Source organism: Hylobates moloch, unplaced genomic scaffold, assembly GCF_009828535.3.
Source record: "Hylobates moloch isolate HMO894 unplaced genomic scaffold, HMol_V3 SCAFFOLD_3, whole genome shotgun sequence".
Classification (NCBI taxonomy): domain Eukaryota; kingdom Metazoa; phylum Chordata; class Mammalia; order Primates; family Hylobatidae; genus Hylobates; species Hylobates moloch.
The window spans coordinates 82,774,403-82,797,098 of NW_026652278.1; the positions used below are offsets into that span (position 1 = coordinate 82,774,403).

Genomic DNA, 22,696 nt, shown 5'->3' on the forward strand with positions numbered 1-22,696 from the left:
GGCATCTCTCCCCTCATGTGTGTCTGTTCCCTCTCTCTCTAGCTCTTTACCAAACCCCACCCAGCCAGGACTGCAGCAGGGAAGCCTCTGCCTGGAAAGGATGTCTCCACCCCCGTGAGCCTGCCTGGCCACCCACAGCCCTTTTTCTACAGCCTGCAGTCGCTGAGGCCCTCCCAGGTCACAGTCAAAGGTGATTCCCTGGCCCTTCATTGTTTGGTGTCCTGTCCCAGGGTTGTCCCTTCAGTGGCTGGGTTCCTCTGGAGGTCCAGCACCACATTCCTAGGCAAAGTACTGGGGACTGACTTTGAATGGCTGCATCTCCAATCACAGCCAGATTCTAGGTGGGTGTCTCTGGGAAGTGTCTAGGAGCTCCTCTGTTAGACCCTAACTTCTGAAGACCCACGTCTCTCTATCTTTCTCTCTCTCTCTCTCTCTCTCTCACACACACACACACACACACACACACACACACACCTCTTTCAGGCGCACACACAAATCTCTCTTCCTCTTCCTCTCTTTTATACATGCACACACACTTACCCACACATACCTTCTCTCCTCAAGAGACAAGTGGAGAGTCCCAAGTTTTCCAAGGAAGGATTACATCCCCTGTGCTTTGGCCACTGGTCTTCCTAAGCAGGGCAGGATAGAAAGGCAGCCAGTAGCTAAGAACATGTGCTCTGGGGCACATGGCACAGGAGTGAATTCCAGTCCTACTGCTTCCTGCCTGTGTGACCTTGGGCAAGCCACTGAACCTCCATGTTCCCATGGGGATTGGAATACGGTTGAATGGATGCTATTACAGAATTGTATTGATGCTTAGATAAATGAGCCTGCAGAGAGTTGGTGAGGAAAGGATGAAAATCATCAGAAATAGGTTGAGCCAATGAAGGGAGCCATGTGATCTAGGGAGTGAAGAGGGTCACTCTGGCCCTATTATTGATAAACAGTTCTTCCAGGGACCAGGGGCTCCTCAACAAGGCCAGTCAGTGAGAGCACAATGAGATGGGCCACCTTCGGCGCCGAGCACACAGTGGTGATTATTAGTCCATCTCTTCTGACCACAGTTCAGTGGCTTCCTCAGCTGCCACCAAGGCTCAGAGAGGCTCTATAGAAGCAGGAGTCCACTGGGGTGGGGGTGGTTCCACTGGGGTGGGGGTGGTCCCACCCAGCCCAGGAAGGAGGATCACCTAGATGGAAGCAGAAGAGAGGGTGAGGCTGGGTTCCTAGGGCCATGTATGTATGAAGTCAGGTACCAGTGTCATCTGAGGACATGCACTGCCTTGGAGAAATCCCACTACACTGAACAACATGCAGGTCCCAAGGAGTATGAAGTTAAGTTTTCAGGGGTTTTAGTGGTGTCCTTTTTTATCCTTGCCCCAAGAACATTGTCATTGGCACACCCCACCCTCATAGATAAGTTGCTGCTGCTCTTGACACTGGGGACCATGGCTCCATTTGCCCCAGGACTGGGGATCTGCTGCTGCATTGAAGTCCCTGGGCAGTCAGGCACAGCCCCTGCCCTCACGGAGAGGGACATGAGGTGCAAACCACATCAACAGCAACAAGGGAGCTCAAATCTCCCATGTAGGCTCCAGGAGACTGACGCAGATCTTAGTATCAAGCCACGGGTCCTGGGGGGCCTTCCTGAGGCTCAGTTTCCTCATGTGTAAGGTATGGAAGACAATGGCCCTGCCCTCAGGCTTGTGACAGTGCCATGAAGTGGTGTCTGTCATACAGGCAGGCAACAAGCCAGCGCTGAGACAGGAGTCCTGGCAGATGCTGGTGCCACTCCGAGCACACACACTGGGCCTCGCTTTAAGGGGCCTGGCTTTACTCTCTCCCTTTGATCCGAGCAGCCCCAGAGGGTAAGGGCCATTGATGCCACAGTCCCTTCCCTACAGGGAGAGAAATCTCACAGTCTTATCCTGGAGCCTTTCCCGTATCCTGCTCCCTCTGTTCCTCCTGGGTGGTAGGGTCAGGAAGAGGGTGGTTCTCCCACTTCACCCAGCACAGGGCAAGAAAGGGAGTGGCCCCTACCAGGAGGAAGGAAATGCCCCTAAGTGGTGGGTGTGGTGTGCACAGTCTCAGAAACTAGGCTGGCCTCAGTGTTTTGAGTCAACAAGCTGCAGCAGGCTCTGTGCCAGGGGACACACATTGAAAGGGGCATGGTTATCTCTACTCCATGGGAAGAGGCTGGGGTCTGAAGAGATGGAATGACTTCACCAGCATAACCAGACTTGGAATGAGGTCTGGGCAGCTCCAAATCCCGTGCTCTGAACCATATTGCAGCTGGGGCTGGGGGTGGCTTCAAGAGTGGAGCTGAGGGAGGGTGGGAAATGTGCCTGCCTATGACTCCTGCCCCGGGGCCTGGCTACAGTGTGTGCTGTCCTTCTATGAGTAAGTTCCAGTCCAGTGTGTCTGCCTGTCACTCCTGCCTGGGGGCCCAGCTGTAGTGGGTGCTGTTCTTCCATGCATAAGTTCGCCATACTAACTGGGACGTAGATATGTACCTCTTTTCTCTAGGCTCAGAGTCCCCCAAAGGGGCCATTGGCCACATTGTCTCTACTGAGAAGACCATTCTGGCTGTAGAGAGGAACAAAGTGCTGCTGCCTCCTCTCTGGAACAGGACCTTCAGCTGGGGCTTTGATGACTTCAGCTGCTGCCTGGGGAGCTACGGCGCTGACAAGGTGAGCGGGCTGCAGGGAACAGGGGCAGCCTCAGGACCTCAGCCTTCCTCCAGCTGGAGGCAGAGATGGCCCAGAGATAAGCGAGTCCAAAGCAACCTCGCCCACTTTCCCTACAAGGTGTGCTGCCAGCCTAGGAGGGAAAGGATTCAGTGACCGTGCAAAGGCCCTCCTTGGGCCAGGCCTCAAACCCTCCTTCCAAGGCTTGCAAGTTAGCAGTGTATACTGTCACCTCCAGAGCAGAGGCTAGCTGGACACATGGCCACATTGAGCCCACCCACACTGGCACTGAGTGTAGGAGGGAAGTCCTGGGGGCTCCTCTGGTTCTGATCATGATTCAGACTCAAAAGACACACACTGAGCATTCAGGGGGCTGGCAGGAGCAAGCTATTTCCCTACTGGTTCTCTCAGCCCCCATGTAGGCCATGCAGTCACCTCTGCCTTCTTGATGTGGCCCCTGCCCTCTTCCCCAGGCCCCATTCCTACTCCAGCTCCCCTCCCCTAATCCCATCACTTACAATGAATTCCCTACGCTCCAAGCTCTCCCCAGCCCCTCCCTAGCCTTGCCCCACCAACTTCTTGAGGCAGGCATGGAACTCAGCCCCACATGTCCTCCCTCCTGACCCCCAAGCTGAGCCACCCCCTGCTGGTTCTCATGGGGTCTTCCCAGCATCCCTCACTTGTCTCTTCCCACCTGCTGGAGGAGGAACTCCTGTGTGGGGACCCGGGATGGTCTGGATTTTGTCAGCAGGGACTGGCTCCTGAAAACATGGCATGTCCCCAGTTCCCAAGGCACTCAGAGTGGCCCACATCCCCCCGTGACTCTATCCTGGGCTCCTGTCCCTGCTGTCTCCACAGCAGCACTCATCCCCCTTATCTCCCACAGATCCTGATGACATTCGAGAACCTGGCTGCCTGGGGCCGCTGTCTGTGCGCCGTGTGCCCGTCCCCAACAATGATTGTCACCTCTGGGACCAGCACTGTGGTGTGTGTGTGGGAGCTCAGCATGACCAAAGGCCGCCCGAGGGGCTTGCGCCTCCGGCAGGTATGGTCCAGCTTGTGCAGGTGCGGTCCTCAGGTGAGGACAGTACCTCATGTAGGGACAAAACCTCTGCCTGGCATGGCACCTGGGCAGGTGTGGTGCCGGAACACACCCTAACTGTGCTCACTGAGGGCCCTGCCACCCTCAGAAGCTGGGAATGAGCAAAGTGAGGTGCAGAGAGGGTGGCCCACAGCTCAGTGTCATTCAGGAGTATCATTTTATTCCCATGGTCCATTTGACAGGTACATAGGGCAGGTGCCTCCACAGAGGCCCACACCTTAGCGAGAGATGCTGGGCCACGCACAGTCACTTCATGCACATAGCAGGTCTGGTGAAATCAGTTTCCTTACACCAGATAATATCTTTTGAGCATTTTGCCACAAGTTGGCCTTTATGCCAAACATTTTTACATGGATTGCCTCATTTTAGCTTATTGACAGCCCTGTAAAATAGGTGCCATGATCACCCCTACTTTATTGGTGAAGGAAAAATGAGATGCAAAGAAGTTTAAGTGGTGCATCCAAGGTCAAATGAAAGACTTTCCAAAGGGAAGTGGTTGAGGTGGGAGGAGGAGGAGCCATGAGCCAGGAGTCTGAAGATGTGCACCACCAGCCCTCATAAGGAATGCTAATTACAGTGGCACTTAACGTTTGCTTAACATTCCAAATGCACCAAGGCCCTTCTGTATACTAATTTTTTTCCATGAAGAAGGAACTATTATTTCCACTTTCAGACAAGGAAACTGAGGCTTAGAACAGCTTGCATTTGAATCTAGGTTTGTCTAACTCTAAACCCCATGCGCTCTCCCTGCATACTCTGGAACTTGCCCTAGAATATCACTAGGGGACACTTTCAACTGTAAAATCCAATTCATTTTTCATCTGTTTTTTAGTTAGCCACACAGCCCTAAAGTAACAGAAACAAAAATAAGCTGTACAAAATCACTCACGCCTGTAATACCAGCACTTTGGGAGGCCGAGGCAGGTGGATCACGAGGTCGGGAGATCGAGACCATCCTGGCTAACACGGTGAAACCCTGTCTCTACTAAAAATACAACAGATTAGCCGGGTGTGGTGGTGGGTGCCTGTAGTCCCATGTACTCAGGAGGCTGAGGCAGGAGAATGACGTGAACCTGGGAGGCGGAGCTTGCAGTGAGCGGAGATTGCACCACTGCACTCCAGCCTGGGTGATAGCGCAAGACTCCATCTCAAAAAAAAAAAAATCACCACTGACCAAATTTACTAAACTGAACATGTTTCACTGAAACCGACCCTGGGTTTCTCTGGATAGTTCTCAAGCCACTTCTGTCACTCTAGATCATGTCCTTGTCTCCTGGTGCCATGCAGGGCATGGAGGGTGCTGCATGGGCACTCAGCAAATGTGAAGTGAAGGAATAGGAATGAATAGGGCAGTGCTGACTCATATGCAGGGGCAGCGCACCCACTGAGAGGCAGCTGTACAGGTGACAGGCAGGTGACCTTCACCAACTGCTGTTGTCAGTGGGCTGGGTATGATTCCTGATCTCAACAAAGGGACTGGAAATGAAAGACTGGAGTGCTCTCTCCCCAGCATCCCCATTGCCCATTTACAGTTTGCCCTGGGGACGGTACACAGTTCCTCCTGACCCTGGGGCTGGCCTTGGGGTACTGGGGCGGTGATTTTTCTACCATCCTCTGAGCTCCCATTTAACAGTGAAAATGCACAGAAACACCCTCATATCGACCTCATAAAAATGTAATTTATCATCTTCTCCTACTTTCAAATCAACAAAAAAAGATATAGGAATCCCACATGCTCTTATTTTCTAAAAATAAAACACTTTATCACTCACCTGTAAAGGCTAATGTAGGCTTGCGGATTCCCAGACCCATGGCTGCTCAGTGAAGGGGTCCATTCCTGACCTGTGGACAGGAAAGTCATCACTGAAGAGCCTCATAGGTGGTTCAAAAAGTATTTTATTTTTAAAGATACCTAACATTAAAGAGAAATTTTAAATTTACTTCAAAGACAAACAATTCTCTACCATCCCTATAAAAGTTTTCATTTTTGCATACTCTCATCCCCAGATATACATATTTATGTCTTTCTGATCATTGTGTAGATATTTTATTCTATTTTCACCCAGCCTATCCAATTGTTTCCATTTTTCTACATTCTCTATAATTTACATTTCAATCGTTCCATATCATTCCATTTCCATAAAATTGCATTTCAATTGTTTTGTTATGTCAGTGCATTACAGTTTAATAAACCATTTCTTCTAAAACTAGACAATTAAGTTGTTTCCAAGTTTTAACGATTTTACATAGTGCTGCAGAAGACATCTTATCTGGATTGCTGTTTGCTTCTGATTGTTTTCTGATGATAAACTACAACGAGGAGAATTATGAGCAGTGACATGGTGCTTTCCAAAATAGTTCTATGACTTAATCATACCACCAGCAATGCAGAGCACCCATCTCATGGCAATGTAACCAGCATGGGGAATTATTTTCAGGGGTTTTCTTTTTGCTATCATTTTTTGCTACTATAGTTAGGTATAAAATGATATAATGGAGTTATTTTAATTGGCCTTTTAGAGAAGTATTATTCTGAGAAAACAAAACCCCCTTTGAAGCTGCTGTCTCTTCCTTGATTTCTTCGGCTCTTGCAGATGGTAGGTGTTGGATGCCTTGTGGTGCTGGAGTTTCCAGGCTGGTCGGAAGGCAGCCAACCTGACCTAAGTGGGCAGTGCCAGGCACACAGACTATTTCCTGGGAAGAGCAGGCAGACTTAGTTCCACTAGTACACAACACGTGCTGGCATTGGGGCTCAGAGCTCCTCTCTTTACATCCTGAGCCTTATGCCTGGGTTCCCTTCTCTGCACTCGTTGGCATTGCTGTTTCCCCTGCAGTCAGAACTGAGTCATCAGACTCAGTTCGTTCTGGGAAGAGATTCAGAAGGTTCCTGTTACTCCGCTTTCTCCTGTTCACTTAGGCAGTTTTCATTTTCCTAGGATGACCCAAATCTTCTTCTGTGGGTCATACCCATTAACTTGCCAGAACCATCTGGTTGGCATCAGGTTAGGATCCATTAAGGACAAACGGGAGCTTGTGGCAGAACCTTTCATTGCTATGACCAGGCAAAGTGACAGCTTTGAAAAATGACTCCTAGCCTCATTGACTCGAATGAGTGAGTGATTGTCTCTGTCCTGAGGGTAGAGGTTTACCACTTGGTAAGCCAAGCCAATTACACTTCAGAATGCCACCTCTGTGCTGAGTCCAGGGGATGACAAGCACGTGTGAGCAGAGGACCTCAGATCAGAGCCTCTGGGACCTGCAGCCTCTGGAGTGACGGTGATAGAATCCACACTATTGCCTGCAGCAGTTGGCCAGGGGGTACCAGCATGCGTGGTGGGCCACTGCTGCCCCTTGGGAAAGTATCCACAGAGAACAAGGCCTCCAGCCAGATCTGGACACACAGCCATCCATGAGTCAGGCCAGGCCCCACACAAGCCAAACCTGAGGACCAAGACCAAGGAAGTCTAAGTGTCCCAGTGGCTATGAATCCAGACCTATCAGACTCAAAAAGCTCCATCTTTTTCATGACCATGTGACCTCCGCTTTTCTTCTTCCCATTTTAGTTCAAGAGTGCACGTGCCTCTGAGGTTCCCTTACCGAGATGGCTCTCAAAGTTGCGGACATGTGAGAATCCCCTGAGGGCTTGTGAAAATTCAGACTTCAGGGTCCTATCCCCAGCGTTTCTGATTCAGGAGACTTGGGGTAGAACCCAAGAATTTGCATTCTAACAGGCTACCTGCTGCTACTGAGCCTGCTGGTGTGGGCACCACAGTTTGCCAACAGTGCTTTGTATGTTAATCATAACATGAAATGGCCAGGCGTGATGGCTCACACCTGTAATCCCAGCACTTTGGGAGGCCAAGGCAGATGGATCACTTGAGATCAGGAGTTCAAGACCAGCCTGGCTAACTTGGTGAAACCCCATCTCCACTAAAAATAAAAAATATTAGCCAGGCGTGGTGGCAGGCACCTGTAATCCCAGCTACTTGGGAGGCTGATGCAAAAGAATTGCTTGTACCTGGGAGGCAAAAGTTGCCGTGAGCTGAGATCATGCCATTGCACTCCAGCCTAGGCAACAGAGTAAGACTCCGTCTCAAAAACCAAAAAAAAATCGTGACATGAACTGCTCCCAGGTTCAAGACAGATGTAGGGCAGCACAAACATCCAGGTGTGGCTAGTCTCTGGTGGGGTTATAAGTAAAAAAATGGTTTCTCCCCAGCAGAGCCTCCACCCCTGGAGATGAATGAAATGGAGAGGCTAGTCATGGACACGCACATGCACACACCCCCAGCCACAGCCACACAGACAACAGTCTAGGGGATCACTGACTCACTCAGAATCTCCACTTCCTCATCCAGGGCCCAGCTGTATAGGGAGGGTGAAGAATTTCCCAAAGTAGCTGAATTGAGGGTCCCTCTCCTAACCTGTGAGTCTCTGTCCCCAGGCCTTGTATGGACACACACAGGCTGTCACGTGCCTGGCAGCGTCAGTCACCTTCAGCCTCCTGGTGAGCGGCTCCCAGGACTGCACCTGTATCCTGTGGGACCTGGACCACCTCACCCATGTGACCCGCCTGCCCACCCATCGGGAGGGCATCTCAGCCATCGCCATCAGTGACGTCTCGGTAAGGCTCCTGTTTCTCAGTGTCCATGTCCTCACCTTCACAGTAGCATGGGTACAACACTCAAGAGAAAGCCCAGAGATACAGAAACTCTGGCCACCCCAGAATGCTGAGAGGGCCCCAAGTGTGTGGAACAGTCGCTGTAGATCTCATATGCAGCACCCAGGTCTAGCTTCAATGTCTGCTTCTTTACTTTCCTCCCTCTGGTGGTGGGGACAGTGGGAGGTGTCTGCTTTGCTGTGGGCACCAGGGGGCTGCAGCGGAAAGATTGGCTTTTAGTGAGGGTTTTGCTGGATGTGGCTGACTCATTTAGGTCTTTACCTTCAAATCAGTGTTGACTTGGCAGATTTGGTCTTCATGGCCGTGCAAGCTTCTCTGCCTGTCCTTCCATAGGCTAAGGAAGATGAGGGAGATCGACTTATCAGTGTGAAATTTCTCCCAGACTGAAGCCCTGTCATGGGATATGGGGTTCCCTGAGGATGCAGAGGTTTCTGCATCTGCTCACAGAAAACCTAAGGGGCACAGGGCATAAATAAAATTAGCAGAGGGCTCAAAAGAGGAGGGATTATATAGGAGCTTCCTGGTTCCAATTTTTGCTGAAAGTGGTGCTCCAGGTAGGCTTGAATTCAAAACTGGATTCAATGTTAGATGAGTAGATGGAGTGTGAATGGATGGGTGGATGGATGGGTAGATCAGTGGATGCATGGGTGGATGAATGGATAGATGGATGGATGGGTAGATAGATGAGTGGATGGATGGATAGATAAATGAATGTATGCATGGATGGATGGATAAATGAGCAGATAAATGGATGAATAGGTGGATGGAAAGATGGACGAAATGGATAATGGATTGGTAGATGGTGGGTGAATGGATGGATGGGTTGATGTATAGAAGAAGGCATGAAGCCTTCACCTGAGAGAATATAAAACCCATCAGGAATTGTGTCCCTAGACCCCAGAGAAGCCTGAAACCAGAACAAGTTGTCCTGCAGCCAATTGATTTCAGTCTGTGCTTGCTGGGTGTGGGGCAGAGAGGTATCAGACATGGTCCCTGGCCTCAGACAGACCATCCCTAACAATTCAGGAACTTCTACAATGGATCCCAGCCCAGTGGGATGTGGAGGGACACTGAGCACCCTACATCCCTTCTGTGATTAGGGCAAGGCTCAAAGGGATGGCCCCAGGGCCTTGGTGACAGTGGCCACTAGAGAATAAACAGGACTTGAGGAGGAAAGACTCAAATGTGAGCATCATCAGGAGATACAATGGGGAAATTTCTCCTCAGAAATTCCCTCTTCAGGGACATTGCACAAGCTTATGAGCCACATGCAGTCATTGGAACCTCTGTACCCTGCCCTCCAGCAGGTGGCATCCAAAACTTCTTTATGGGGCAGGGCTGGCCAACCAGGTGTAAGCCGTGTGTCCAAAGCCAGGGCTGCCCTTCAGGCTGGATCTTCTGTGGCAGTCGGGGTGTGGCTGGGGAGTGGGATCTGGGAGGAGCCTGAGGGTGAGCTAGGTGCCTTCTGCCAGGAAAGAAGTATCCAAGCACATGACTGCAATATGAAAAGAACCAAGAATTCACAGCTGTGTGAAAACACAGCAGACCTGTAAGTCAGCTGGAAAGAAGTCTCGGGGTACCTTGGGGGTCTTCAGAGCATGACAGATTGAGGGTACTTGGGTGCACCAACTGGGTAGTTGAGTGCGTGGCTGATGGGCAGGCAGTGACTCCAACTTAGAGTGATGCCAGCTCTCACTGCACAGGGCACCATTGTCTCCTGTGCGGGAGCACACTTGTCCCTGTGGAATGTCAATGGACAGCCCCTGGCCAGCATCACCACAGCCTGGGGCCCAGAAGGAGCCATAACCTGCTGCTGCCTGATGGAGGGCCCAGCATGGGACACAAGCCAGATCATCATCACCGGGAGTCAAGACGGCATGGTCCGGGTAGGTGTGTCTTGGGCAGAATGAGGACATGACACAAGAAACGTATTCATCTCCATTCTTCTCACTTTCTCCAGGGGGCCAAACCTGCAGGTTGCATTTGAGACCATTCCAGAACAGGTACCTACAGCAAAGGAAGGGAAAAGAGAAGGCTCTTTCCAGGGAAAAAGTAAATAAATAAAATTATATATATAGTAATACACACACAGACACACAGATGCACACACACACAGATGCACACTAAAATAAACAGTTACAACATATAAAAGTTGAATGGTTAAATGCAAAATATTATATCCCAATGCTAAAAGGAGATATTTGTGTCATCAATTCAAACCAAACTTGCCTACCCATCCACTAATTTATCTCCCCCAACCCATTTATCTCTCTACTCATCTACCCACCCATCCATCCACCCATCCATCCCTCTATCCACCCATCCACTCATCCATCCATGTATCCATCCATCCATCCATCCATGCAGCCTGAGGCACCCAGGCAGTCCCCTCACAGGACTTCATCTGTGGCCTCTGCAGAAAGCAGGGCATCCTTGGATGGCCTGGGCTTGGTGGGGTGTGGCCCACATTGGTAGGTCAGCCAGAGGAGCCTGGGATGGCCGAGCTGCAGGTATATTACTCTCTTGGGCCCGCCCAAAGCATAAGTGACAGTCTTCTGTGCACTCAGCGCTCATTCATTCAATGTGGTCACTGAGCTCCTGGACTGGCCCAGTGCTGTGCTAAGCCTGGCATGGGGCTCACAGAAGCGTTTGAGAGGAGGCTGGTCCTTGCCCTTTGGTGATATAAAATCCAGACCCAGGGAGTGAGAAGCCATTTTGAGTGAGTCAGCCTCAGGGCTCCCACAGCAGGCTTAGCACCAAGGGCCAGACACAAGATGGGGGTGCCCAGCCACCCAGGGGTGAGGGAATACTCTAGAGGTGGTGGCATTATGGGCAAGAGGGCATTGGTTGAGCAAAATGATAATAAACTGGTTGCAGAGTCACATCCCTGCAAGTGAAGGGCTGTGGGGGGGAAGATGAGATGCACTTAGAGACATGGGTGGGGTAAACTCATTCAAGGTGCAACTGTGATCGGCCAGACCTCCACATGAGGAAGCTGAAGCCTAAATAACCTTTTACCTGATAATAAACTAACATCAGAAGTGAAAGGGGGGCTATGTCTTCATCCTTTCCCTGGGGGACCCCTAGGTGTGAGGAAATGGACTAGGCCACTCCAAGCTTAAAGACAGGATCATCTCCCCAGCCCATGACATTTGCTCTTTTGGGGCAGGTTTGGAAGACTGAGGATGTGAAGATGTCTGTTCCTGGACGGCCAGCAGGAGAGGAGCCCTCAGCTCAGCCTCCAAGCCCAAGAGGTACCTGACCTGCTAGGGATGTGGCCGTCCTGGCCTTGCCCTTCCCCCCTCACCTCCCCTCTCTCCACCTCAGCCCAAGGGCTGCAGCTCCTCCCAGGTCTGCAGAGCCTAGGGAGGCTTAGGGAGGGACAGAGAGGTTCAGTGACTTGCCCGAAGTCACCCAGCAAGCAGACTATCCTCACATCTACTGCCATCACAGCCACAACGGCCTCAGAATAACCTAACCATAGACACTGGCATGTAACCACCATCACCAACCCCTCCATAATGAACACAGGTGCAAACCTCCCCATCAAAGCTATTACCGCATCACATCCATCACAGCTGTCCAGTCCCTGCCCCCATCATTACCTCCTCCAGCTCAGTCTTCAGAAAAGATTCTGGCCCAGAACTGGGACATCTTTACTGGGACCCACAGTCAAACATGTTTTCATGAAGTGAGAATTCTATCATCCTGAGTGCTTCCGTTAGCTCCCTGTTTGCTCTGCATCCCAGAACCTGTGATCATCCATAGGAGAGAATTTCCCAGATTTCTGACTGCTGCCTTCTCAAAAGAGTAGACATTTGCAATTAGTTCGTTTCTAAAATACAGTCCACACCTCTTTGATTCATTTAGTCACCCATTTGTGGATTCTTCTTCAGGCAAGCACACACAGGCATTTGCTCAGCCTCTACTGTGTCCTAGGCTCTATATTAAGGGTCCCTTCCTTCAAGATAACCAACACGTTGGGACCTTTGTCAACAATCTGGGCTGAGCCAGGGCAATAACATCACAGAGATCAATAACATCACAAAGATGCAGATCAAAAACTGCATCAGTTCACGGGTCCTGTTTCTCTAGAGTACTTGGAGACCACCACAAGGAGTCAGCCTGTCTCAGTGTGAAAGGACAGAAGTGTGTGCATTCTAAGGAACCCAGCACATCTTTGGAAAGCAGAGGCCAAACTCCCTCCCATATCTGCTCCCACTTGGAAAGGCTCTTGTTCCCCAGCCTGCTTACAAAGCAGTTTTCTGGTGTACCTGCATGAGACTGCACATCATTTTAGTTTGGGGCTCAAATGCCCACTTTTGAAGCTTTTGGGGCCCAGTAAGCTAACAGCATTAGCTAAGCCTATGGTTGATAAATGGATGTCTGAGAAAGAATGCTGGATGATGGGTGGGTGGATGGATGGATGGATGGATGGATGGATGGATGGATGGATGGATGGATGAATGAATAGATGAACGAGTCACCTCAGAGCCATTCAGTTGATTCTGGCAGTGCCATTGGATTCGCAGGTTCCTATTCAGATCGATGGTTGTGGTGAGGTTGCACTCACTGGTCATGGGGTCTGGTGAATGAGAAGCAGAGTAAAAAGCAGGAAACAAGGTTCTAGACCCAACTCTGCCAGAGCAACTTCTCTGGTTTTCTGTCAAATGGAGACACTTCCTGTGCCTCCTAAGTAGTAGAGTACTGATGACAGAATAATAGTAGCCACAGACAAGAATCTACTCCAATTGCAGGCCATTATTGTCATTTTTGCAGACTGTAAGAGATTTTTCTCTCTGGACACAGCAGCTGATGCCATTAGGAAACTTAAGGGGGTCTTAGATTGACAGGGAGCCCCAGATCCACATTATTCCTCTCTGTCTGCCCTGACCCGAAGTCACTGCCACCCCATTGGATTGACTGCCAAGATTGTGATTACAGTTCAAGGGAGGATTAACATGAAATGACAGGATGACATGGACATATTCAAATATTCACGTTGGGCTGCAGTTTAGAGTTAACAAATCTAAAATATGTGCAGATTTACAAGCCTAAACTGCTGGAGGTCTTTAATAAAAAGGCATGTTGTTCTTATATTGCTCAAAACCGTTTTGTTGGAAAGGGACCTGTATTGGGCATGACACGTGGATATTTGCATGTGTGTCCTCTTGGCGTGTATATTACTATATCCCTCAAATGTCTAAAGGGGCAAGAAAGGAGATCTTTGAAGATATTAAGCATACTGCATTTGCAGGCAGATGTAATCTAATTTCTGCTTGGAATTCATTTATTTGCCATTTGCAGCAAGGCCCAACCCAGCTGAGTACAATTTATTTCAGGAATCGCCTCAAAGATTTGGACTCAATCTGGTACATAAAAAGCGCTTGGGAGAAGCTTGTTGTTTAGACTTGTACACAAATGTACAAGTGTGCTTTGAGGTGGTTTCTCCCACCTGGACCCCTCATGCGTTTCCTGGCACATGGCCTGTCCGCACACATGGGTGGTCACCCCAGGACAGCGGGGGCTGTGTCATCTCTCCTGCCCTGAGTCCAAGGAGTGGCCTTACAGGTACATACCCAGCTGGTGTCTCTCCATCTCACCCTTCACATTGAAGGAATTACTGTCTGTCCCCAAATGCAGCCATTAAAATGAGTGAAGTAACAATCTTTGAGTTACATTTTTTGAAAAAATGTTCTCAGCATTTAATTATTGGTTGTGGCGTGAGAGGATTAAGATAAGTTGATAATGCCGACTTTATGTAATTTATTTTTACTAGGCAATTACTGGCTGCATTACATCCTGGCAGCAAGGTATTGTGGGGCATCTTATTAAGCATAAAGCCAGTAAACACTGATGAACAATTTTGCTGAACTAGGCATGCAATTTAGAAAGCAATAATACACAAATCCAATTTGGTACACAATGGATACCGCGGCACGTCAGCACATGTAACTATCACCGCCTGCAAATTAAATTGGGACGGCCCTTTTTGCAACAGCACAGGCCAAGATTAAATATATTTCCCCCTCAATTTAACAAGTTGCTGACCACAAATATAAATACGTGCGTATGTGTTTGCGGCCCTGTGTACAGATGCACACTATATGTGCGAAGCCGATCTGGTGTTCTAACTCTTCTCTCACATGCTCCACATAGGCCACAAGTGGGAGAAGAACCTGGCCTTGAGTCGAGAGCTGGACGTTAGCATTGCTTTGACAGGGAAGCCCAGCAAAACCAGCCCCGCGGTGACAGCTCTGGCCGTGTCCAGGTAAGCGCGGCCTTTTTTCTCTGGGTCTCCAGCAGAGGGCACTGCAGCCACCTCTAGGAAAGCCCCAGTGGCTCTGAGTCCAGGCCACCTGGCCGAGGAGGCCACCTCACTCCAGGACTGGGCCCCCACCAAGCACAGGATGCAGCCCGTGTGGCCGTATAGAGCCCCAGGAAACGTTTTTCAGGGTTTTGTTGTTGTTTGTTTTGTTTTTAACTCACACATGCCCTTGCTGTCTTGCTCTTGAATATCCAAACATTCATTAAGAAATCCAAGAGGTATAAGTATATTGTTTTGTAATTTTATCCTAAAGAGAGCCTTTTCCCCTGAGTTCCACTGCTGACTGTAACATTTGGTGTGATGATTATCCTTCATTAACAGAAAGTGCCTTCTGAGGGCTCTTAGCTGCTGTAGCATAGCCAAGCATCAGTCCCGATACTTCATACCCGTTATTTGACTCGCAGTAACCCATGGAGGTGGTTACTGTCATTAACATCCTTGTACACACTGGGAGGTGCAGCCTTGGGGGCCGCTGACCTTGCAGAGCCGGACTTCCTTCCTCCCTCCCTCACTGGCATGGCGTGGGCTGTTCCAGCGTCCTTGGTGGAGGCACTGTACAGTGTTTTAGATGCTGGGTGGGATGGAGTGAGGTGGGGTGGGCATGATGGTAGGGCCGGAGCCGCACTTTTTGCAGAGAGCTTGCCATTTGTTCTGCCCTGGTCCTGGCTATTTCTCTGATGGGACAGGAGACTCACCTGGAGGCGCTGGAGAGGGGCAGGGCCTCGTCCTGCTCCCTGGGGCCTGAGCTTCCCCACAGTGCTGTGGGAGCCACCACCCTCACAGCTCAAATGCTCTCCCCTCCTCCAGGTGGAAACCTTCTCCATTCCTCCTACTGCCTTCCCTGCCTCAGGGGAGACGAGACCAGGGGCAAGCTCCGCTGGGGCCCGGATAGAGCCCCAGAGTTGCAATATCCCACGTGCTGGCGGGGACAAGTCGTACTGTCCCTCTAACATTCTTGTCTTTTCTTTCTCTTCCCAAGAAACCAGACCAAACTCCTGGTTGGTGATGAGAGGGGGAGAATATTCTGCTGGTCTGCAGATGGGTAGGAAGAGAGAGGCAGCAGAGGCTCTGGCACAGCAGTGCGGCAGAGGTGACTGGGGGCTGAGCTCTGCCTACAGAGGAAACCCCCAGGGCCTCCTTCCCCACACCTCTCAAGGAAGGGCCTCTGGCAATCAGAGCTCTGCACCCCAACCCTCTCCATGGCCGATGGGACTTCTATGAAAAGGATGAGCACACACATTCGGAGGGCTGAGCAGCACGCTGGAAACTGTGACTTGGTGATGCCCAGCTGCACACAAAATTACGCATGACTAACCTTATTCAGGGCTATTGCACTGAAAAAAAAATGGGATCACTTACTGGAAATTATTGTATTGTCTTTATTTTATTAAAGCAACTATGTTCTAAATGCAGAAGGGCTCTTGAGTTTTAAACTGCCACTTTATTTCACTTACCATGCTGCCTTTCTAAGTATTTGTGTTTCTGTCCTGAGAAAGGCAGGAAGGCTTCAGGGAAGCACATCCACCTGCACAGCCTCATCCAGCCCCTCCCCATCTTCCATCTTTGACACTGGCTCTTCCCTGTCTTGCCCATAGTGTAGGGGCCTGAGGAGCGAGGGGCTACTGTGAAGAAGGCCCAGCCTCTGTGGCTGAGCCGCAGGACATGGTGGTGGGTACTGCCCATGGCGGACTCAGGGAGGTTGGCTTGGGGTCATACACCCACCTTGGTGATACTCCCACCCCCATCTCCACAACCTGCAACAGACAGGGGTTCCAGCCAACTCCTGGCTCAGCAGTCTCTTCCCAGGGCCCCGGTCCACACTTGGCTTCTGAGCTGCAGTTCTTCCTGGAGAAATCTGCACTGCTGTGTGACTTTTGTTTTCTACCTGAAAATGTATGGCAGGTAGGGTAGTTACTCGTGCCCCTCTGAAGAATTCCAGTACCTTCTTGTGCCTGGGTCATTCTGGGATTGGTCATTGGGCATCAGAGGTATCACCCTCATTCTAATGTCTCCTCCTTACCCCAAGATTTGCAGAGCTCCTCAAAAGGAAATCCACCTGCCTTTTTAATAAAGTCAAGCTCAGGTGGACACATAGGGACTTGGGGAGGTTAAGCTTGTTAGCTTCAACTAGTCTTTCAGAGATCTCCCTTCTAGGGGCCAGGTGGGGATCCTGATCTTCCCCATGTCTCCAAACTCTGCAAAGGCCCTGATGGGGGTCCCCACCTAATTTAGCTCAGGCCTAGGGACAGCAGGAACGTGCACTTCATGTCTTATGCCCCGTGGGTCATCCGGCCTCCAGGGGGCAACAAGTTGATTAAAAGATAAATATGAAGAAAGTGGAACTGGTGTGCAGCCATGTCAAAAATGGTGAGAGGTGGTTAGCATACTCTGATTCCTCTGTAAACGCTGAGGCTTTGCAAAGGAGAAGATGGAGGAGACCCTTCTCAGGTCCAGAGCACCCCTCCCCGGGTGAGAAGCGCTTGTGTCTGACCCCAGGGCCAAGGATCACACCACCTCCCACACCGTCTGCACACACTATTAGCAGACAGCCCATTTGCAATCCCCTGGTTGGTCTGGGACTGCACTGAAGGACCATAAATTTAAGAGCAGAGAGCACCACTCCCCAGGAAGGCCAAGAAGCAGGGTCATAAATATCAAGGCTGAGCCTGCTGGCATTTTTCAAAATACATCACAGCATTACGCAGGGCTGACAAGGTCTGCTGGCCAAAAGGCTGTCTTCGATTCCTTCATTTAAGTGTTTTTGCCTTCTGTTCCCCTCAAATCATGGGGGAAATGAGGAGACAGTGTTGGGTCTTATTGCTGGGATCCTGGTGATGTGCTGTCTACAAACAAATGTGACTTGAGGTGAAAGGGCTAAAACGGACATCTCAGGCCCTAGGGAAGGCAGAGGGGACATTCAGCTATATCAGTTGGGTGGGGCTGCCATAACAATATTAAACAGAAATTCATTTCTTCACAGTTCTGGAGGCTGGAAGTCCAAGATCAAGGTGTCACAGGGTTGGTTTCTTTTGAGGCCTTTCTCTTGGTTTGCAGATGACCACCTTCTCCCTGCATCCTCACCTCATCTGTCCTCTGTGCACGTCTGTGTCCTCATCTCCACTTAGGACGCCAGTCATATGGGATTAGGGCCCACCCATATGACCCCATTTCAACTGTCTCCAAGTACAGTCACATTTGGAGGTACTGGGGGTTAGGATGTCAGCATAGAACCGCTCCAGGGACACAATTCAGCCGCCTATGGCACTGGCTGAAGGAGGTGGCCCTGGAGTCAGGCCTGGAACCTGCTGAGACAGAGGGACGGGGTTGCAGGAAGACTGGGCTGCATTGGCAAAGGTGCAGGGTGAGTCGGGCTGGGGGTGGGAAGGAAAATGGACAAGGGCACAAGAGAAGAGGCTGAGAGGTGGAGGGGCTGCTGCTCCTGGCTGTGGACTAGACTCTGGTTACTGGATGGAGTGAGTGCAAGTGAGGCTGGCAGAGGTGGGCCGCCCACCCGCAGAGCTGCATTCCCCATGCCAGTTCCCAGAAGGTGCCCCACAAGAGTTGGCTGAGTAAACGGACATATAGACGAATGAATGAGTTGGTGGCAGACGTGTCAGAAAGGGTGGTCCTGGGATGGCAGGGTCAAGCAGCAGCCCCTCCGTGGGCAGGGTGAAACAAAATGGAGTGAAGAGGTGGGAATAATGAGAGGAAACTAAATGTCATGCCCTGGGCCCAGGACATGTCAGGGGACGAAGCCAGGAGCTTGGGAGCTTGTGGTGAAACCATGAACGCTGTTGTCAGAAGCTGGAAGCTTTAGAGGCATCCGTGAAGCAGGGACAGGCTGTGGGTGAGAATGCCCCACAGAGGAGCTGGGGAGACTGCAGGAGGCAGGCTCCATGCTGGGCTGCTCCGGTGGGGTCCTCCAGGGTTAGCTCCCATTGCCGGGAGGAGGGAAGCCGCTCTGCACCAAAACCCAGGAGACACATGCACCCTTGGGCCCTTACAGACATGGCCCTGCTGTAGACTCCCGAGGCGTCGGAAGCAGAGTCCACTGCTGGAGGTGAGGGTGGTGGGGCAGTCAAGCCAGGCCGGGGCTGCAGAGGAAAGCACCAGGCGCAACTGAGGCCCAGGCTCCAAAAGCTCTGGGCAACTCCAGTGACAGGAGGCCCCTGCTGGCCCGAGTGGACTACGATGTCTGGCCAGCAGGGTTGGGGCTCCTGACAGTTGTCAGTGGTTGGGGGAGCCCAGGGCAGAGGCCTGGGGTGCAGGGAGAGGAGAGAACAGGCTCAGTGCCCAGGCCCACAGCAGAGGCAGCCAGGGCAGAAGCCAGGGGCACAGCCTGCCTGGGCCCCAGGAGCAGGACCATGCAGACACAGGCCTCACCAGCACGCCAGGTCCAGTGGGGACCGGGGGACCCATCCCAGCACCACATGGTATCTAGAGGCCTAGACAGGAGGACAGGCATATGCACAGCGAGTGGGTAAGGAGGCCAGGCCACCTGAGTACCAGGCCCAGCTCCACAATTCCCGCCAGCCTTGGCCACAGCTTCTGTATCTGTGAAATGGGATCCTGGTGTCTACCTCGGGGCTCCTTGGGAAGGTAATATCATATCTTCTTATTTTATAATAAAATAAAATAATAGTGGATGAGGCAAACAACAGACTGCCTATTCTGCTGTGACGCAAGCTCTCGGCTGCTTCCCTCACCAGTGTTTTCCTTGCTCAGCCAGTCCCTGTGCCAGGGCGCTGGGGATGGAGGAACCCTGAGCCTGGGACACAGAGAACACTGGACAGCAGGCGCAAGACATCCGGCAGGCCTCAGGCCCAGGGCTAACCAGGCTGGAGCAGGGCAGGCACACTTCAATTGTGCTTCTTCAGAAATGTCCGGGAAAGGAGGTCCAGCCCTCAGGCTCCCCCAGGCCCACAGACTTTGTGCCTGCTCATGGGGAACAGAAGCCTCAGGCTGCACATGTCACCCTCTCCCAGGGAGCACAGGTCCTGGAGTCCCCACTGTGTTGGGAGGAACTGCAGCACTGACAGCAGCAGGCTGGGGTGAGGATGGAGGCAGGCATCGCTGCCCACCCTGTGGTCTCAGGACAGATGGCCTGTGAGGGGATTCCCCAGCCTCTGGGGTCAGAGATCCCCATATCCCACTCACTTTTCACGTCTGAGCTCAGCTCCTAGACAGCAGCCATGCCCCGCTGTCCCCCAGCAGAAGTCCCCCACGGAACATCCACCTCGGGCCTCTCTGCATTTTCTACATCCTCTAAGAGGCCAGGGAAGGGCAGCCCAGAGCAATTGATGGGCATCCCTCCCACAGCAGGCACCCAGGAAAGCAGGGATCTCAGGCACCACTGTGCTTGCCTGAGACCAGCATCCAGGCATGCTGGAGTCCCTCTGGGAGGCGAGTTCACCCACAAGGGGGGCCGCACGTGCAAGCTGTGCCCATCTCCCCACCTGGACAGGCCTGGCCAGACTGGGACATACTTATGCTAACAAAGTAGTCATTGCTCATCGGAGATTCAACTTTTTCCAGGTGTCTTGCATTTGTGTTTGCTAAGTCTGGCCGTCCTGCTCCCTTGACCTCTTAGGTGCAGGAAGAATGGTGCCTTGTCGGCAGGCCTGGCAGAACCCATAAGTACTCAGTGTGTGACCCATGAATTGCTTGTATTCAATGAACTGAAATTCAGCAGCAGAAGCTCTTGGAGGGACCATGTGGGGCTCTCTGTGCCACTCACCAAGTTTCCAGGGCTTTCTGTGTCCCTCCATGGCGACCTCATGGGAACCACATCCCCCTACCCCACACTGGCCTTCTTCTTCCATTCCTTTGAGCTCAGGGATCCTGGGAGGGAAGTTCTGTCCGCTGGAAGCCCCTGTGACAGCAACTTCCTCTCCCTCTGGGGCCTGCAGAGAACTCAAAGATTGGATTTAACCACATTACAATGCAGCCAAGCAGGACACATATGGGGAGGAACAGGATCTTCATAGGAAAATCCTGATGAAATTTGTTTAGCATAAAATCAAATCTCTCTAAACTAAAATCAGTTTTGCTTTAGTAAGTTCTTGGGTACACATCCACATCCCATACCTGGATCAGGGTGTGTGTGTGTGTGTGCAAGCTCACTTGTGATTGTGTTGTTTCCAATTGTTCTCTTATTGGATGTTGCCTGAAGCACCTTCATGACCTTCTTAGTAAACAGGAAGACCCTCCAAATTGCCTCCTTCCCCTGAGACCCTGAAGGCTCAAAGAACACTGTTGTATCCTGAGCTGAGATCTCTGTCTGCCCCAAAACTTGTTGATATGGAGACCCCACTTGTCCAAGACATTTTACTGCCTTTTGCCAGAAATGCAGCACCATAAATACACAACTCTATGATGACTTGGAAGTGGAATGTGCCACCAAATCATGCATCACACACTTTGCATCCCTGTGGCCTTTGCCCAGGCTTTAAGCACCAACGGATCTTCACTAAAACCAGTGTAATGACGTTATCTTAACTATCCATCCAAGAACTTGTTCATTCATTCATTCATTCATTCATTCATTCATTCATTTATCCACTAGTATTTAACAAGGATTCACTGCATACTTGTTCCCAGCCAGGCTTGGAGCCTGATGGAGAGAGGCTGTCTGGACACAGATGCCTGAAATGTAACCTTCAAGAGTCTCTGGCCATCAGAGACACACAGACCCTCTAACACTGTCACTTTGCACATGTGGAAGCCAGGGTCCAGAGAAAGAAAGGGACTTGTCTAGGGTCACATAGCAGGTCAGTGGCAGAACCTGGTCAAGGCTCCAGATTTACTCCCCACCCCCAGGCTGTAGTACCAAGTACCTAAGGCCTTGTGTTCCTTAGGGTGGGCCACGGGCAGAATGAAAACCAAACAGCCTGCCTCTCCCTGGAGGCTTGGATGTCAAGAACAGCTGGCTCTCCCCACTTCACAATGAAACACAAAGGAAGAAGAAAAGGTTCATATGCTTTTGAAAAATAGAACAAAATGCACCAGAATCTTTGTGTCATAGAGGCCAGCTTGAATTCCTCCTGCAATAAGGAGCTTACTACTACGGGAAGCAGCCCCCCAGTGACAGCAAGGCTCATTCTTGCTGGGAGCACAGGTCACGCAGTCCCCTCCATGAGGAAGCCTCAGCCTCAGAGTCCCTCAAGGCAGAGGCTTCCTCCTCCTCCTTCTCCTCCTCTTGCAGAGGGCACCAGGAGGCCAGTTGCTCTCACAGTCCCCTCTGCTGCACCTCCAGGCTCTTGTGGCTTTGCACACCCTCAGCCTCAGCTGTCTTTTCCTACGCTTGTTGTTTTATAAAATAGAAGTAATAATTACTGACTTCATAAGTTGCTTGGAAAGTTAAAATGCAATAACTGGGTCAAGTTCTTAGTACACAGCAGGAGCTCAGGAGGTAATGATGATGATGGTTATCAGTATAAATGTAGTTCATGACACAGGGCCTGGTAAGAGAATAGTGACTTCCTTTTCATTTCTTCTCTCCCTTTCAGAGGCATTGCTCCCTCATTCAAATGTTCACCAAATATTTCTCATTCCCCTACCACCTTCAGGATTTTTTGACAACACCTGTACAACAATATTCTTAGTATTTGTCATTAACTTCACTATTTTTCAAAACTGAAACTTCACCTAAGTAATAATGTCTGTGAAATCACAGGTTGGATATATAGTCTATGTTTTTCTAACTACATAAAATGGATAGAAAAAATGCTTGTCTATGCCTGCCTTACAAGCATCTCATCGTGCTTTAGGGGGTCCCTAAGCCACACTCTGGGAGATCTGCCCAAACCCAAGATGCTGGGGTAGCCATGTGTTTTGTTGGAAAGCAGATGGCCTAGAAGAGGCCCCAGGTATGTCCACCCGAGCTAGGTGAGCTCAGC

At 50.9% G+C, this 22,696-nt stretch overlaps 1 protein-coding gene across 6 annotated transcripts in view; it reads left to right on the forward strand.

Moving 5' to 3' along the window:
• WDFY4 (WDFY family member 4) overlaps positions 1–16,213 on the forward strand; it is a 294,231-nt gene extending 278,018 nt beyond the window's left edge. For 3 of the 6 annotated variants that reach the window (XM_032142065.2, XM_032142095.2, XM_032142057.2), the window contains 8 exons: positions 43–190; positions 2,506–2,690; positions 3,574–3,732; positions 8,234–8,413; positions 10,174–10,356; positions 11,640–11,724; positions 14,630–14,741; positions 15,778–16,213. In XM_032142065.2, coding sequence (XP_031997956.1) covers positions 43–190; positions 2,506–2,690; positions 3,574–3,732; positions 8,234–8,413; positions 10,174–10,356; positions 11,640–11,724; positions 14,630–14,741; positions 15,778–15,844 — 1,119 coding nt within the window. In that variant the 3' untranslated portion in view covers positions 15,845–16,213. Of the gene's footprint in view, positions 1–42; positions 191–2,505; positions 2,691–3,573; positions 3,733–8,233; positions 8,414–10,173; positions 10,357–10,430; positions 10,523–11,639; positions 11,725–14,629; positions 14,742–15,777 lie in introns of those variants that run through there. The other 3 variants (XR_009212844.1, XR_009212843.1, XM_032142075.2) reach the window with 3 other exon arrangements.
• Positions 16,214–22,696: the final 6,483 nt, after the last annotated feature.